Source organism: Stegostoma tigrinum, chromosome 1 (assembly GCF_030684315.1).
Source record: "Stegostoma tigrinum isolate sSteTig4 chromosome 1, sSteTig4.hap1, whole genome shotgun sequence".
NCBI lineage: Eukaryota > Metazoa > Chordata > Chondrichthyes > Orectolobiformes > Stegostomatidae > Stegostoma > Stegostoma tigrinum.
In genome coordinates, this window is record NC_081354.1 from 108,667,672 (window position 1) to 108,685,828 (window position 18,157).

General features: G+C 39.4%; 1 protein-coding gene across 2 annotated transcripts in view; it reads right to left on the reverse strand.

Moving 5' to 3' along the window:
- Positions 1–18,157, reverse strand: part of clocka (clock circadian regulator a) — a 140,372-nt gene continuing 122,215 nt past the window's right edge. The window contains exons 17-19 of one of the 2 annotated variants that reach the window (XM_048535276.2): positions 5,957–6,150; positions 4,129–4,366; positions 1–195 (exon numbers count right to left, since the gene is read on the reverse strand). In XM_048535276.2, coding sequence (XP_048391233.2) covers positions 64–195; positions 4,129–4,366; positions 5,957–6,150 — 564 coding nt within the window. In that variant the 3' untranslated portion in view covers positions 1–63. Of the gene's footprint in view, positions 196–4,128; positions 4,367–5,956; positions 6,151–17,901; positions 18,025–18,157 lie in introns of those variants that run through there. The other variant, XR_007248000.1, reaches the window with a different exon arrangement.

Below are 18,157 nucleotides of genomic sequence, written 5' to 3' on the forward strand. Positions count from 1 at the left end.
AATCATTATGTTCTACAGTTTAATTTAAAATAAAAATATTGTACTGCAGTAGTCTTGGCCAATTCAGTTGTAAATTAAGATGAATGAGATGAAAACAAGGTCAGACTTCAGGAATGCTCTGTTTATAAAACAGTAAAGCAGCCTTTTCATAAATTTCATTAAGTTTTTAAAAACACAATTTGTGCCCATCTTATCCTGTAAGATAGTAGAATAAACAAACGGACGCATTAGCACCTGAAAGAAGTCAACCTGTAGATGTTCTGTACTTGAGTGAACAATAAAGACAAACTTTTTTTTATCCTTTACATAATAAAAGTTAAAATGTTTAAAATCTCACAAATAAATAACACTTTCATGCAACATACAAAAAAATTCTCTTGATATTTCCTGGTTATTTACACAATATTTAGCAGTATTTGTACAAAGAATGTTCTCAATATATTAGCTGACACATTAAATTATCCCTTCAATTCTCACCAGAATAGTTGAAAAATCTGAACACTACAGAGAAAGCAACCCAACAAATACCATATTCTATACAATTTAAAGAAGCAACTTATAACTTATGTTTACAAATAAAATTGTCAATACAATAATATTTTACTGAAGTTGACAGATGTTTGTATTGTTAACAGTGGGCATTGCAGTTTTACAGATTGTAGCAGATGGAACTGCCGACTACAAATCAAGTGTTAAGGAGCTCGTAATCTTTCAAATCAAAAATCTATCTTTTTCTGCTGCATCAATGTGACAGTAGTGAAGCGCTGTAAGCACCTTATGACGAACATGTGCCTTTCAACTTTGAATACAGCAGCTTTCTTTCAAAGTTAGCAGCTGACTTCAAAACACCATATTCTTTTAAATGATAAATTTAAGTTGCCAATGTATCCTGCTGTTTTTTTTTAAATGACCAGAGGTTATGGTGACTGTGCTTTAGAAGGATCTGATAAGCTATAAATCCTGTGCTGAGAGCTGCTGATAAGTGATAGCAATCTGTTGTAGAGGGAAAGTGGCTGATAGAATAAACTGGATAGATTGCTCCACGGTAATAAATCTAGATGCCTACATTTTTTCAAAATCACCCTACAGCTAAAACAAAACATTTTTATGTACAAGAAAACATGCAAAATTTCAATGACAATATGCTGAAGCAGAAAATGAGGGCTAGTTGACAATGAACTCAACAGATTATAATTGCCAACAAGTTGACTCATTTACTATGATAAATTGTTATTCATCATAACTTTTGACAGAATAACAATGTATCTACTGTAGAGGAAATCAGGAAATACTATAACATTTTCAGAATTCAGAAATTCCCATAAGTATATTTAGGTGAGTTTTAAAAATCTATTAGGAAAATCATATACCTTTTAGATCATTTCTAGTGAGGATGGTGCAGTGATGTAATCACTGGACTAGTAATCTAGAAACCCAAGCTAATGTTCCCAGAACACAAGTTTGAATCCCACCATGGTGAAAATTAGAATTTAATTTTAAAAACAAAAGCAGCTTAATGGTGACCATGTAACCAATGTTAAATGTTGCAAAAGCCCATCTGGTACACTCATGACATTTTAGGAAGGAAATCTGCCTTCTTTGCCTGGTCTTATCAACAAACAACTTCAGACCTATATTAGTGCGATTGTCTGTTAATCACACTCTAGGCAGTTAGGGCTGGGCAATAAATTTTGACCGAGCCAGTGGCACCCACATCTGGTGAATGAACCTTGCCAGTACCAAAGTTACTCTTCAGGTTTTCACAACAGCTGTAGCAGAGTCTTATTCCTATGGATAACAAAGTGTGGAGCTGGATGAACACAGCGGGCCAAACAGCATCTCAGGAGCACAAAAGCTGATGTTTCGGGCCTAGACCCTTCATCAGAGATGATCCAGCTCCACACTTTGTATTCGTGGATTCTCCAGCATCTGCAGTTCGCATTATCACTGTTATTCCTATGGAGATGGTTACTGACAAGTCCTATGATTGATGTTAACTAAAGCACTCAGCAGAATCAACTGAATTGGAGGAAATACATCTGAAATAATCTTACAAAGGTAGGAATTTCTGTAAAAGATAAAATAATTCTTTCTTCATTTAATATTAAAAATATTCATGATGCCCTAAATTATCTTCTCCTTTAAACTTTTATCTCAAAAAGCAATGTGTCTTCTAAAGTGGAGTATCAGTAAAAATGCAGAACATATTAAACTTGAATCAATATGTCAATTCTTGTATTTGACAAAAATTGGTGATATTCCTTGGATACATGTTTTAAAGTGAGTGAGGTACCTGAGGGTGGAAGGTAGCTAATGTTATGTCTTTTTTAAAAAGAGGCTGTAAGGAGAAGGCCGGAAACTATAGATCCGTGAGTCTGACACTGGTGGTTTGTTAGTTGTTGAAGGTGATTCTGAAAGATAGGATTTACATGCATTTGGATAAGCAAGGATTGATTCGGGATTGAGATAGTGGGAACTGCAAATGCTGGAGAATCTGAGACAACAAGGTGTAAAGCTCGATGAACACAGCAAGGCCAAGCAGCATCAGAGGAGCAGGAAAGCTGAATGCATTTCTGAAGCAGGGTCTAGGTCTGAAACGTCAGCTTTCTTGCTCCTCTGATGCTGCTTGGCCTGCTGTGTTCATCCAGCTTTACACCTTGTTGTCATTGATTAGTGATAGTCGGTTGGTTTTGCGCAAGGAAAATCATGCCTCAGAATTGATTGAGTTTTTTGAGCAAGTAGCCAAAAAGATTGAGGGCAGAGCATTAGGCGTCGCTTGCTTGGATTTTGGTAAAACCTTTCACAAGGTTCTGCACAGTGGACTAATTAGTAAAGTTAGATCACATGGGATTCAGGGTGAGCTTGCTAACTGGAAACAAAAATAGATTTATGGTAGGAGATGGAGTGGTGTTGCAGGGTTGTGACCCGCGGTGTTCCACAGGGATTAGTAATGGGTTCACTTTTGTTTGTCATTTATATAAATGATTTAGATGAGAATTTAGGAGACAGAGTTAGTAAGTCTGCAGATGACACCAAAATTGGTCATTAAATGGATGCTGAAGAAGGTTATCAAAGATAATAAAGGAATCTTGATCAATTCAGGGAATGGGCTGAGAATGGCAGGCTGAGGTTAATATGGATAAATTTGAAATATTGCATTTTGGTAATACAAACAAGAATGGGACATATGCATTTAACGATAGGGCCGTGAAGGGTATTGGTTCAGGTACATAATTCTTTGAAATTTGCATCACAGGAATGGACTTGTTGGGCCAAAGGGCCTGTTTCCGCACTGTGGGGATTCTACGATCTATAAGGATAGACAGGATGGCTAAGAAGACATTTAGCACATTTGTCTTCATAGTTCAGACAATTTAAGCACAGGGGTTGGGAAGTCATATTGTGGTTGTACAGGACATTGGTGAGGTTTCTTCTGGAGTACTGTGTGCAGTTCTGATTGTCCTGTAGTAAGAAGAACATTATTAAACTAGAGAGAGGGTTCAGAAAAGATTTACCTATATGTTGCCAGGAAAGGAGGGCTTAAGATGTAAAAAGAGACAGGAAGGCAGGGACTTCTCCCACTGGAGTATAAAAAGGTTCACAGGTGACCTTATTTAGGTTTATAAGGTCATGAGGGATACAGATAAGATAAATTAAAAGAGTGTTTTCACTCGGTTTGTGGGGTTCAAAAGCAGGAGGTGTATTTTTAAGGTTAGAAGAACGGGATTTGAAAAAGGCCACAAGGGGCAAATTGTTTTTTTTAAACAGTGTTGTGTGTGTGTGGAATAAACTGCCAGAGAAAATGGAGGACACAGGTACCTTTACAGCTTTTAAAAGGTGGGATAAGTTTATGAATAGAAAAAGTTTGTAGGAATAGGGACCAAGCTCAGGTAGGTGGGACTAGTTTTGTTTGGAAACATGGTCGGTGTGGACTGGTTGGACCAAACCGTCTGTTTCCATGCTGTATGACTCTAAGACTCTATAGCATTAAGTTTGTATCAAAAGTATTGTACAATCATGATTTCTGATGAAGATTTTCTGGCAACATTTTATATCCTTGTTTCAAACATGATAAATTAATGGACAGACTGCTAGCCAACTAAAATACTAAACTTCACGTCATCATACCTGTGGACACTGCTGTAGCTGCTGGGTAGGTGTTTGAGACTGTGGTGGAGCTGTTGTGGTAGTTTCTTCATGCTGACTTTGTGTTAATGGCAAAGTCTGAACTTCTTGCTGCTGAGTGATGAGAGTAGAATGAGTGGTCACTATTTGACCCATGAACATAGTTGTTGGAACCATAACTGCACTGCATCTCGCAGGAGCAGTTACCAGCTTTGTCACAAGTTGCTGGCCTTTTTGGAATCTAGTGACAGGAAGAAAAAAAAAAGTATTTCAACGTTCCCTGTATCTTTTCGAAACTTAAAGACCAACATAATAAAATGACTTTTTCTTGATACATTATTTTATCCCCTCCTTTGCTGCATTCTTGGGTATGATTTGAACCTTGGATACGATCTGGTGGAGGTGAAAGAGTAGGGTACTGTCACTGGACTAGTAATTCAGTCTCCAGTTGAATGTTCCAGATTAAGGGTTCAAATTCCAACATGGCAGATGATGAAACTCAAACTCTGTTTCAAAAAAGTCTAGAATTAAAAGCTTGTCTGATGGCAACCATATATAACCTTTGTTGATCATCACCATTTGGTTTACAAATGTCCTTTAGGGAGAAAATCTGCTATTATCATCTTGTATTGGCCTACATATTACACCTGACCCACAGCAACGTGATTGACACTTCACTGCCTGGTAAACTATTCAGTTCAAACGCAATTAGGGATTGGCAATAAATGCTGGCCTAGCAGCGATGTCCACATTTTTGAAATATTTTTCCAAGTCACCATCATATGCAATAGTGAGGCAATCGAGTCCCTACAGTGTGGGAACAGGCCCTTCAGCCCACCAACCCTCACAGCATCTCACCCAGACCCATCCTCCTAATCTACACATCCCTGAACACTACCGGCAATTTAGCATGGCCAATCCACCTAACTTGCACGTCTTTAGACTGTGGGAGGAAACCAGACCACCCACTGGAGACCCACGCAGGCACGGGGAGAATGTGCAAACTCTACACAGACAGTTGCTCAAGGGTGGAATTGAACCCAGTTCCTGGCACTGAGAGGCAGCAGTGCTAACTACCGAACCACCGTGCCACCGCACGAATGCCAGTTGTCTGTGTAACTGTAGTGGGCTTCACAGCTAAACTCATTCACGTAAAGCATTTTGAAAATGTTTCGATAGTGATCAAGGCTAGGAACATAGATTTTTTTTATTTTCCAATCAATAACTCAAAACGAAGTGCATTATCAATTCTTGCATTCATTCTAATTGTGTTAATTGCACGTGAATAACAGAATTACTCCTGGATCTTCCCAGATAGACCTATCAGATCAAAGCTAATTTATACCTTTACAAACATTTTATTCTTTAAAGTGGTTATCAGGCTTTAAAATTATTTTCTCATATCTTAACAGACATGAAACATTATCCTGTTTACATTATTTATAAATAATGAAAATTTTTGACAGAAATTCCATTTATTTATGTATTTTTGAGTGAAAGTAACACATCTTTATTACCAAAAATCATGAGCAGAAACATACTGTTAAGTGTGCCCACGTAACAGGAACATTGAGAACAAATATAAATAGAATGGCATTTAAAATGGCATTTTTTCCTCCTCTAATGCCTCCAAAATTATGTTTCAATGATAATAAATTATACCAGCCTATTCTGTTTTAAACAAGAAATGCTTTTAAAAGATGCTTTGTAAAATTTCTAATTCATTTTTCATCCAGTCAGCTAGCTTCCAGACAGTCCGTACTTTTGGAAGGGCAGGGGTCTGTGAATCAGATCTTATTCACATACACTTGATATACAACCAGACACTCACCGGAGAAACCTGTCATGAGGAAGAGTGGTAACTGTGCAGCTTTGGTTAGAATTTTGGAATAAAGGAGTAAGTTGTCCAACATTGGCTGTTGTGGGCTGGGAATTTATCATAGTGTTACAGTGAGAAGTTGTGAGAGCATCCTGTCTGGAAAGTGAGCTCTGTTGCCTGTGGTTACTTTGCAAAGTCTGCTGAACCTGTAAAAGGAAAAGATTCTTAGTTTTGTTCTGAAACATTTGAAATAAAAAAGGTTAAGTAAGTAATACTGGGGATAAGGGATCAAATTTAAGAAAATGTAATAAATCAGAGTAGAGACATGGCAAGTAAAAAAAAAGGGAAATAATAAACTGAACATGACAGGAAGAGAGAACGCATATCTAAGATTAAATCAACATATAAGACTAACAACAAAAAAGGACAAAACTATAACCTCTATTGTAATGCACAAAGCATTCAAAACAAAACAAATGAACTGATACTGTGAATAGAAATAAACAGGTGATCTGACAGCTATTACAGAGACATAGCTGTAGGAGGATACAGATTGGGACCTGCAGATTGAAGGGTACATGACATTTAGGAAGGTCATGAATATAGGATAAAATGGAGCAGTTGCTTTGTTAATAAAAGGTGGTATTAGTCTAATAGACAGCAATGACCTAAGTTCAAGAGATACAAGAAACAAGAGATTTGGATAGAGATGAGAAGTGATAAAGCTAAGAAGCTACAAGTGAGAATGGTGTCCAGGATGCCTAACACATGGTGGGACAGTTTAAAGGAAAAAAATGTAGAGTGTTGTTAGGAAGGAATGGTGATAGTCATAGGGCATTTAGCCTACATATTGAATAGGAAAAAAAATCATAGGTAAAGCTAGCCTAGAAGAGGCATTCATGGGAAGTATTCAGGATAGTTTCTTAGAATAGCACGCTCTGGAGTCAACCAGAGAACAGGCTATACTAGACTTGCTACTGTGTGACAAAACAGGATTAAATAATAACCTCAGAATGATAGTATTCCGAGGTAGCAAGGATCATAATACGATTGGAATTTACATTTAATTTAAGGAGGAGACACGGTGGCACAGTGGTTAGCACTGCTACCTCAGAGCACCAGAGACCTGGGTTTGATTCCACCCTCCAGCGACTATCTGTGTAGAGTTTTCACATTCTTCCCATGTCTGCATGAGTTTCCTGCGGGTGCTCCAGTTTCCTCCCACAGTCACAAAGATGTGCAATTAGGTGGATTGGACATGTTAAATTGCCCGTAGTGCTCAGGGATATTTAGATGGGTCTGGGTGGGATCCTCTGAGTTCCAGTGTGGACTTGTTGGGCCAAAGGGCCCGTTCCCACACTGTAGGGATTCTATGATTCCAATGAGAAAAAGCGGGTCCAAGATTTGCATTTTTGACTTAAGTAAGGGCAATTATGAGGGCACGAAAGCGGAGCTTGTTGAAATGAACTGGCAAATTAGGATAAGCGATAGGTCATTAGCAATGCAGTGGCAGAAATTTTGGGGATATTTCAGTATACATTCCAATGAGTAAGGAAATTTCCAAGGATACAAACTACTATCCATAGTTAACTGAGAACAATTGAAGATAGTGTCAAATTTAAAGATAAAGCAGATGATTAGGCAAAAATGGGTGGCAGATCAAAAGATTAGGCAGAAGAGAAAATTAGCAAGAATGACCAAAAGACTAAAAGACTGATAAGGAGAGAAGGCTAGAGTATGAGAAATATTAATCCTATAGAAAATGAGTCAAGGAATTAATAAATGGAAAATAGAGAGACGACAGATGAATTGAACACATATTTTGCACCAGAATCCTAGCAATCAGGTGAACCACAACAAAATTACATACAAAAAAATTCCAAGAAATTTTTCTGAAGAAGGGTCTAGGCCCAAAACGTCAGCCTTCCTGCTCTTCTGATGCTGCTTGGCCTGCTGTGTTCATCCAGCTCTACATCTTGTTATCTCTACATAAGAAAATTGGCTGGCTAACAGGAAACAGAGGCATAAAACGGGTCATTTCCTGGTTAGCAGGATGTGATGCGGGTTCTAATCACAGGCTTCATTGCATAGTTTTGATATTTTACAATTATACAAATGACTTGGATCAAGAAACAAAGATATTTTTACTAAATTTGCTGATAAAGCAAAGAATGATTGGAAAATAAGTTGTGAAGAGGACATAAGAAGTCACAATGGGCATTGACAGGTTAAGTGAGTCGGGGAAAATATGATATTGTCCATTTTGCCACAAAGAATAAAACATATCTAAATAGTGAGAGATTGCAATGCTCTGAAACACAGGGGTATCTGGGTGTCCAACTGCATGAATTGTATGGCTAGTATGCATTTACAGCAAATAATTAGAACAGCTAACAGAATTTTATCCAAGGGAAATGGAATATAAAAGTTGGGAGGTTATACTTCAGTTGTTCACACCAAGTCTGGCAGAAGGAATACAAAAGCAGTCTTCTCATTTAGGAAGGCTGTAAATGTACTTTTTATTCTTAATTTTAGCCATTTGTAATTGAATTCAAATTCCATCATCTTCTGTGGCAGATTTGAACCCTGATCCCCCAAACATTAGCTGGTGTTTCCAGATTAATAATCTAGCAATAATACCATTGAGCCATTGCCTCCCCATTGCATTGGAAGTAGCTCAAAGTTTCCGAGAGTATTCCTGGAAATGAATATCTTCTAAGGAAAGATTTGACAGCTAGGTTTAAATACACTTGAATTTAAAAGGGAGAGGACTGACTTGGTCGTAGTGCATAAAATGCTAAATGAACTTGACAAGGTGCATATGGAAAGAATGTTTTCTCTTGGGCTGTTTAAAAATAAGGTTTTGCCTGGGTAAGACAGAAACAAAGAGAAATCTTTTCTCACAGAGGGTCATGAGTCTTTGGAACTCTCCCTCAAAAGTCATTAGAAGCAAAGTCTTTGAATATTTTTTAAAGGCGCACGTTGACTGATTCTCGATAAGGAAGGTGGACAAAAGGATACTGGGGGAGGCAGGAATATGAAGTGATTCGAGGCCAAGTAGCCTAGTTCTGGTCCTAATTCACATGTTCATAGCATGTAGGGAGGTCATGCCTGACAAATCTGCTAGAATTCTTTGAAGAAGTAACGAACAAGGTAGACCAAGGAGAGCCAATAGATGTTATCTACCTGGACTTCAAGAAGGCCTATGACAAGGTGCCGCATAGGAGGTTGCTGAGTAAGATAAAGGCCCATGGTGTTAGAAGCAAAGTTCTGGCATGGATAGAAGATTGGCTGTCTGGCAGAAAGCAAGGAGTGGGGATAAAAGGGTCTTTCTCAGGATGGCAGGCAGTGTGCGGTCTGTAAGGGTCAGTGTTGGGACCACAATTTCTAACATTAAACATTAGTGATATAGATGAAGGGACTGTGGGCTAAGTTTGCAGATGATACAAAGAAAGGTGGAGGGACTGGAATCATTGAGAAGGTGGGGAGGCTGGAGAAGGATTTGGACAGGTTAGGAAAGTGGGCAAAGAAGTGGCAGATGGAATACAACATGGGAAAGTGTGAGGTCATACACTTTGGTCAGAAGAATAAATGGGGAGAAAATTCAGAAGTCCAAAGTGCAAAAGAGACTTGCGAATTCTAGTCCAGGATTCTCTCAAGGTAAACTTGCAGATTAAGTCAGTAGTCACGAAGGCAAATGCAATGTTGGCATTTATTTTGAGAGGACTTGAATATAAAAGCAGGGATGTACTACTGAGGCTTTAAGAGGCCCTGGTCAAGCCACATTTGGAATATTGTGTGCAGTTTTGGGCCCCATATCTGAGGAAGGATGTGATGGCCCTGGAGCGGATTCAGAGGAGGTTCATGAGAATTGTCCCAGGAAATGAAAAGCTTAACATATGAGGAATGTTTGAGGACTCGGACTATACTGATTGGAGTTTAGAAGGATCTAATTGGAACTTACAGAACATTGAATGGCCTGGACAAAGTGGATGTTGGGAAGATATTTCCACTGGTAGGAGAGACTAGGACCCGAGGGCACAGCCTTAGAGTAAAGGGAAGGCCAATTATAACAGAGATAAGGAGAAACTTCTGCAGCCAGAGAGTGGTGAATCTATGGAATTCACTCCAAAGAAGGCTGTGGAGGCCAGGTCATTGAGTAAATTTAAGGCTGAGACAGATAGGTTCTTGATTATCAAGGGGATCATGGGTTACAGGGAGAAAGTGGGAGAATGGAGTTGAGGAACTTATCAGCCATGACTGAATGGCAGATCAGACTCAATGGGCCGAATGGCCTAATTTCTGCTCCTACGTCTTTTGGTCTGAGCTAAAAATTCTAGAGGTTTATCCGGTCATCCCATTGTTATTTACAAAGCAAAATCTATATGATCATTGATAATGGGAACTGCAGATGCTGGAGAATCCAAGATAACAAAATGTGAGGCTGGATGAACACTGCAGGCCCAGCAGCATCTCAGGAGCACAAAAGCTGACGTTTCGGGCCTAGACCCTTCATCAGAGAGGGTCTAGACCCGAAACGTCAGCTTTTGTGCTCCTGAGATGCTGCTGGGCCTGCTGTGTTCATCCAGCCTCACATTTCGTTATCTATATGATCATAATGCTTTTCTATAGTTCCTTTATTAAAAGCAATACTGTGGTGCCTCACATCATAGTTGATTTGGAGATAGTTGAAGAATTATTTAAATTCACAAAAATATCCATTTTCATAAGGCATTTGAAATGGGACAAGTGGCAAATAACAAGATAAAAATAGGGAATGTGACTGTTCCAAAGGAGAACTGACAGTTCTGATACTCAGTGACGAGCATTGAGAAGGTGAAGGGGAAGTTATTCTGTAAAGTTAGAATCAGAACAGCATAATTGCATTTGCCAACTCTGGTTGATTGTTGCTGACTATTTCCTCTATATCTCAGCATCCACCACACTCGAATTTCTCCTCATCTCTATTTTAAATTTGCTGCCTCTTATCCTAAAACTAGGATTTTTCATTTTAGATTACTCCACATCTGGAAACATCCTCTCTATGTCCATTTGTCAATCCCCTTAACATATTATATAGATCATTTAGATCTCTTCTCATTCTCCTAAACTTCAGAGAGTATAGACCTAAACTGGTCAAAATCTCATAAGATAAACCTCTCATCCCTGGAATCAATCTAGTGAACTATCTCTGACCTGCTTTAATATAACTATATCTCCCATCAATTAAGCAGACCAAAGTTGCATGCAGTCTCAATAACATCTTGTACAGTTGTAGCAACACTTCTATACTCTTCCTTTAGCAATAAATGCCAAAATTCCATTTACCTTCCTTATTACCTGATGTACCTGCATATTAGATTTTTGTATGAGAACACCAAGACCCCTTTGCACCAAAACACTGAAGCTTCTCTCAGTTTAGGTTGCCTTTCTACTCCTCCGGGCAAAATGGATAGTGGCACACTATCCACGTTAAACTTCACCTGTCAAGTTTTGGCTCATTTTAAACTTTAGTAAATTTATTATTTCTTCATCGCAACTTATTTTCCTGCCTATTTTAGCGTCCTATGCAAATATGGCTCTAGTACTATCTCTAGTTTTCGGTTAAATGCATGTATACTGTTTGCTTCAAACACACCCGTCGTATTAAGTTCCACGTTCTCTCAATATTAGAATAGCGCACTCATCTCTACTTGCTCCAAGGTAAATTTCAGTCCTGAAACTCCATCTACCTCTGACCGAAATTTTGTTCTACTTCAAAAGAAGGCACCCTTCTCTCAAACCTTCCTTCCAACTTCATCTCTTGCTAGCAACATTTTAAGTTTCAAACCATCCCTAGCCTCCATAATTTGTAAATATTCCTACCTTAATCTCCTTAACAACTGCACTTACTTTTCACAATTTCCCATCACTGGCTGAGATATTCCTCCCTTGACTATTCCCTCTATTGTTGCTGTTATGGATTCATTTTCCATAGCAATTCATTTAATTCATTCTCTCATCTCACTAATTATATTTTCTTTTTGCTGCTCGTGCTAACTGATCTTCTGTTTTGTCTTCCTCCTTCAGCTCACACTGAGTGCATTATCACTTATTCTTTAACTCTGCCAGACTAAAATCAAATTAGCCTTGTTTACTATAATAATGTGGAAATAAGACAAATATGTTTTGAAAATGGTATGGGCTAGATGATTAATAGTCAAGGATATAAACTGGACTGAAATGACAAGGAGGTGAGATGCCAGAAGAGATAAGACAAGATAATAAAATGTGAGGCTGGATGAACACAGCAGGCCAAGCAGCATCTCAGGAGCACAAAAGCTGACGTTTCGGGCCTAGACCCTTCATCAGAGAGATAAGACAATGTGGATTTAGAGGAACACAGCAGGCCAGGCAGCAGAGACAGCAGGAAAGCTGACGTTTTGGGTCGAAAATGTTTATCTCCACAATTTTCATCTCTTGACTCCAGCATCAGCAATTCTTACTATCTCCAGGTGAGATGGCATGACTGGTTAGAGAAGTCACTGTGATGTTGGAAAGAGAGGCTAATATTGAGGAATGTTAAGGATCGAATGCATTCAATTCGAACTAAGGAGCAAAAATAGCACAAGCAAGCCATTCAGAGCATTTGATCCAAATAGACTTGCAAGGCAAAAAAGCAAATCTGCAGAAATGTATGAAATAATATTGCTAACATTGGGGCAATTTAATTATGCACATACTGAAGGGGTACTGTTGGAGTAAAGGGTAAGGAAGGGGAGGAATTTCTCAAATGTGGGCTGAGATTGGCAAAGGCAATTCAATACAGGTAAGTGTGATGTGTTGCACTTTGGAAAGCCAAAACAAGGTAGGATTTATACAGTAAATGGTAAGGACCTGGAGGAGTGTAACAGAACAGAGGGACCTAGGGGCACAAGTACATAGTTAATTGAAAGTAGCATCACAGATAGACAGGGTGGTGAAGAAGGCAATTAGTATGGTGGCCTTCATTGTTCAAGGCATTGAGTATAGGAGTTAGGACGTTATGTTAAAGTTACACAAGTCATTGGTGAGGCTGCATGTGGAGTACAGTGTACAGTTTTAGTCAGCCTGTTATAGGAAAGACACAGTTAAACTGGAAAGTGTGCAAAGATGATTTATGAGGATGTTGCTAGTACTAGTAGGGAGATGTTGGCCAAGATAGGACTTTATTCCTTGGAATGCAGAAGAATAAGGGATGAAGTGTATATTACGGAGGTGTATAAAATCATGAGGGATATAGACAGATGAAGGCACATAGTCTTTTTCCCAGGAACAGAGAATTGGCAAATAGAGGGGATAGGTTTAAGGTGAGAGGGGAAAGATTTAAGAAGGGCCTGAGGGGCAACTTTTTCATTGCAAAGTAGTGTGTATATAAAATGGGTTGCCAGAGGAAGTGGTTGAGGCAGGTAAAATAGTAACAATTAAAAGACATTTGAATAGGTACATGGATGGGAAGGGTTTAAGAGGGATATGGACCAAATGCGGGCAATTGGAATTAGCTGAGTGGGCACCAAGTTCAGCACAGACTAGTTTGGGCAGATGGGCCTGTTTCCATGCTGTGTTACTCTATGACTCTACTCGATGTGGTGATGGGAAACGAGTTGGGGGAAGTGGACCAAGTATCTGTAAGGAACATTATTGTCAGAGTAATCATTGTGCTCCTATGTTACTAGTCAGCTTTTTATTTATGATCCAATTTAGACATTCTACTTTAAATTGTAAGAGGACTAATTTCAAATGGATAAGAAGGGATCTAGCAGTAAAGATAGAACCAACGACTGACAGGAAAAGAATCTAAATAGAACAACTGACGATCCTGGTTAGGAAGAGATGCTTCAGACACGGAATGAAGGCACAGTAAATAGCATGGCAAACAAAACTAGAACCCCTTGGATGAAGAGGGATGTAGAAAATTCAATGAAACTAAAGTAGAGGTGAATATCAGGCAAACTCTTCAAGCAATAACTGTGTCAAAACCAAAAACTACTGAGAGGGGAAATGAAGGAGGAAAGTAAGGGATTGCCACAATCTTCTAATTTTTCCTGGATATGTAGGGTGTGCCAGAGGATTTCAGGGTGATAAATGCAACATCCCCTCGCTAGAAAGGATGCAAAAGTGTCCTGGCAACTACTTACGTGACGGCTAAGGATATGAAACCATAATCATGGAAGAATAGAAGGCACTCAAACAACTTCTGGTATTAAGGATTGCCAGCAGGTTCAATTAAAAACAGCTAATATTTAATATAAATTAAAATTTTGATGAACAGAAAAGGCTGATGATGGGAACGAAGTAGATATTGTTTACGAATTTTAAGAAAATGTTTAACTAGTAACAAATAAATGTTGATGAGTAAAATTGAGGCTTACGGAATAGGAGGGTCAGTGTAAAACCAGATAAAAAAAATTCTTGCGAGCAGAAAACAAACTGTGATAAATTGTTTTATTTTGGCTGCAGGGTGCTATGCAGCTCTGTTCCCATTGAATCCACCAGGACTATTCCAGTGTTCCATCATTGACTGTGCCTTATAGATGGTGGACAGGTTTTAGGGGGATAAACGGTAAGTTACTTGCTGCAGATTTCCCATGCTTTGAACTGTTCTTGTTGCCATGCTCTTTTATTGACTGGTCCAGTTCAGTTTCTGGTCAACAGTGCTTCCCAGGATGTTGATAGTCAGGGTTTCAGTCCTGGTAATGCCACTGAATGCCATGGGAGCTTGTTGAATTGTTTTTTGTTGAAGATAGTATTTTGACCAGCAACACAAAATTTCCTAGGTGGAAAATCATACTCATTAATGTGTAATTGCCGATGATGAACCGCTGGGTGCTTGTGTAGCACAAATGTTACTTGTCACTTTTCAGACCAAATCTGAATGTTGTCCAGGTTTTGTTACATTTGTACACACTGCATCAGTATCTGAGAAGTCATGGATGGTGCTGAACACTGTACAATAATTAACAAACATGGAGAATATTCCATCTGATTTCCATCTAAATTGGGGTGGCGGAGGAGGGTGGGGGGTCCTCTCTCTCAGTCAGGAGACCTGTGCATCCACAACTCCAAGTGGGCCAAGGTCAGTCCATTGCTTGTAGCAGCAAGTCTGGGGAAAAGTTTAGTGGAGTCGAGGAGATTTATAGACACCCAAGAGAGGCCCGAGTACATCTTGCACATCCGCTCAGGTCGGTGGAGGTGGTGTTCAGTATGTTGGATCCATCCACAGAAACTAAGGGAGAATGGTGGCGTGGGATGAGGGACAAGTCCGGCCACAGCAAGTGAGGCAATGACCCTCAGCAAATTAGTCATTGGGACTAGAGGCTCCAAGCTCTCTGAAAAGTATAGTACAATTGTGAATAGGGGGCAGAAGATTTTCTGGTGGGGAGGGGCAAGGATTAGGGTGAGATACTAAAAAGCATGGTTGGGAAAGGTGTAATGCGGGGTTTGGGGGTATCACATTGGTTTCAAGGAGGGCACTAGTGAATGATCACACCAGTCTGGGTCATTTCATCAGAGTCTGGGTGGGAAGGATAGACAAGTAAAGATGCATATAGGCAGGTCGTGTAGAGACGTGGGGAAGTGGGATTAACAATATGGGTTACTAGAAAGGGGATGTAGCTACTTGAGGTCTCACTGACATGGACAGGATGAAGTTATAAGCCACTGGAAAAAAGGAGCATTATCACCTTATATTGTGTTGGAACTTGTAAGTGTGCAATAAAAAGAAAATGACATAGTGAGAAGGGTTACTGACTTGAATCGGTAAGGGAGAGGGTCACAGCACACATCCTTCAAAGGGCTCTTAAAGGGAAATAACATTTATCTCAAGCCCATGAAAGATGGAGCAAAGAGGCAAGCAGTGTGCCTACTTTCCAACCATTCTACAACATTGAACCTCTTGGTATGTTGCACCTCCCTGGCATATTCACTGGACTCTTTGGCATTTACAATTTTGCTCAGACAGTGCCAAACATTAGGGATGTTGAACAAGGACAGTCAAAAGTTTCACCAGGACCCCATGTAATGCACACACATTACTTCTCCTGAATGCAGACAATGCAATAGGCTGGCAGATCATTATCCACCAACTGTCATACAGAATGGTGTGAAGATGCACTTGATGTCTACAACAGCTGGTTCCCATTCACTAGGGCCTCAAAGACCCTATCAGAGAAGTGCAATAACATCCTCTCTTTCTCAGACATCTTGTGCATACATCCTTAATTAAGCAGCTTTGGAATGCCAGTGCCTGTGGATTTAAAGACGGTGCACGTGCGAAAAACTTCAGTCTTTAAGTGACTATCTGCTGACTGGTGAGTTGTCACAAGAGTGGCACAGTCTTATGAAATGGCTATCAAGGCCAGAAGTTGATAGAAACTGTTAAGTCAGACCTGTAGATGTGATGGAGAAGGGAACTCTCATAAGTATTTGCATGGCAGCACAGTGGCTCAGTTGTTAGCACTGCTGCCTCTCAGCATCAGGGATACAGGTTCAAGTCCGACCTCAGGCAGCTGTCTGTGTGGAATCTGCACATTCTCCCAGTGTCTGCATGGGTTTCTGCTTGGTGATCCGGTTTGCTCCCACGGTCCAAAGATGTGAAAGTTAGGTGGATTGGCCATGAAAAATTGCCCATAGTGTTTAGGGATGTACAGGTTAGATGGGTTAGCCATTCAAAATGCAGGGATAGGGTAGGAGGATGGGTCTGGATGGGCTGCTCTTCGGAGGGTCAGGTGTGGACCTGTGTGGGCCACTGGAGGGATTCTATGATAAATAGAGTGGAAATTGATGTGAAAGATAGCATGAGGTAGGTTTGGTTAGAAAGGACAAGAAAACCTGCAAGGCCTTGTGGCAAGAACCCTTCCAAAAATTTTGATTCAAAAATATGTACAATTCAGCCCCATATACTTCAGTCTGTGTTATGGAAATAAAATGTTCATTAGTATTCTACACAATCAACTTCCTTGCTGAATGTGATCTAAGTTATGTATCCAACCTCACACAACTACAACTACCTACGGTTAAGGTAATCTCTGCTCTGCAAATGCTTACCTCAAAGTTAAAAAAAATTGAGACTGCCTCAGTTTAGGAGTTCTTCCACTTCATTTTAAAGATTGTGGTTTACAAATTTTGCAACAACTGTTCCACAAAACTTTTACAAGTGAGTAACCTGCAACCACTGGGGTTCCACAGGAATGAGTGTAATGGTTTAAAATATGCGTTCATGACTTGGAGGATGGAAGCAAATGCATTGTAGCCAAATTTGCAGATGGCACAAAAATAGGTAGGAAGGCAAGTTATGAGAGGGATATGAACAGTTTCCAAAAAGATATTGATAAATCAAGTAAACGGGTAAATCGTTGACAAATGGAGTATAATGGGACAAAATGTGAAGTTCACTTTTGAAGCAAGAACACAAAATGGAAATGTACTAATCCATTTTTTCAGAAGTGTTATCAGAAAAGCTTTCTTCAAGTTGTAAAACTTAACCAAGGTTCCTTCCTAGCCCTTACCACACCTCAGTGACACTGCTAGCTATGTTAAGGTTGAATCATAATGAAAAAGATCAGGCTTGGTGTTGCACTCTGTGGACCAACAACACACCTAACCATCACTATTCAGATTCTGAAACCAGGACATACAGTTGAGTCATGAAGTGAAAAAGTACTTTGTGCACATGGGACTCCAAGTTGTCAAAACTCCCAACTTCAGCACATCAGGTGCAACGGAAGGTCAAAAAGAGGACATAGTGGAGTAGAGGTAATATCACTAATGCCCTGGAGAATCAGGTTCAAATCACATCATAGCAATTGGTGAAACTTAAATTTGATTAATAATTATGAAATTGAAAACTAATCTCAGTAATAGTGACTATCAAACAGTTGTTAATTACAGTAAAAACCCAACTGTCTGTAATTTGTTCTATAGGAATCTGTTATCCTTACCTGATTTGGCATACACATGACTCCTAGTGCATACTAATATGGTCCACTCATAAGCATCCCCTGAAGATTTCTATCAGTCATTCAGTACAACTAAGGATGGGCCAAATGTTGGTCATACCAATGCTGTCCATCACAAAAAGAAATAAAAAGCCTTACACCAAGGTATAGGAATTATTTAAAAAGCCATTACTTCAGCATCAAATTATGATATATTGGGATTAGTGACCCTAAGATTGCCATATAAAAAAAAACTTCT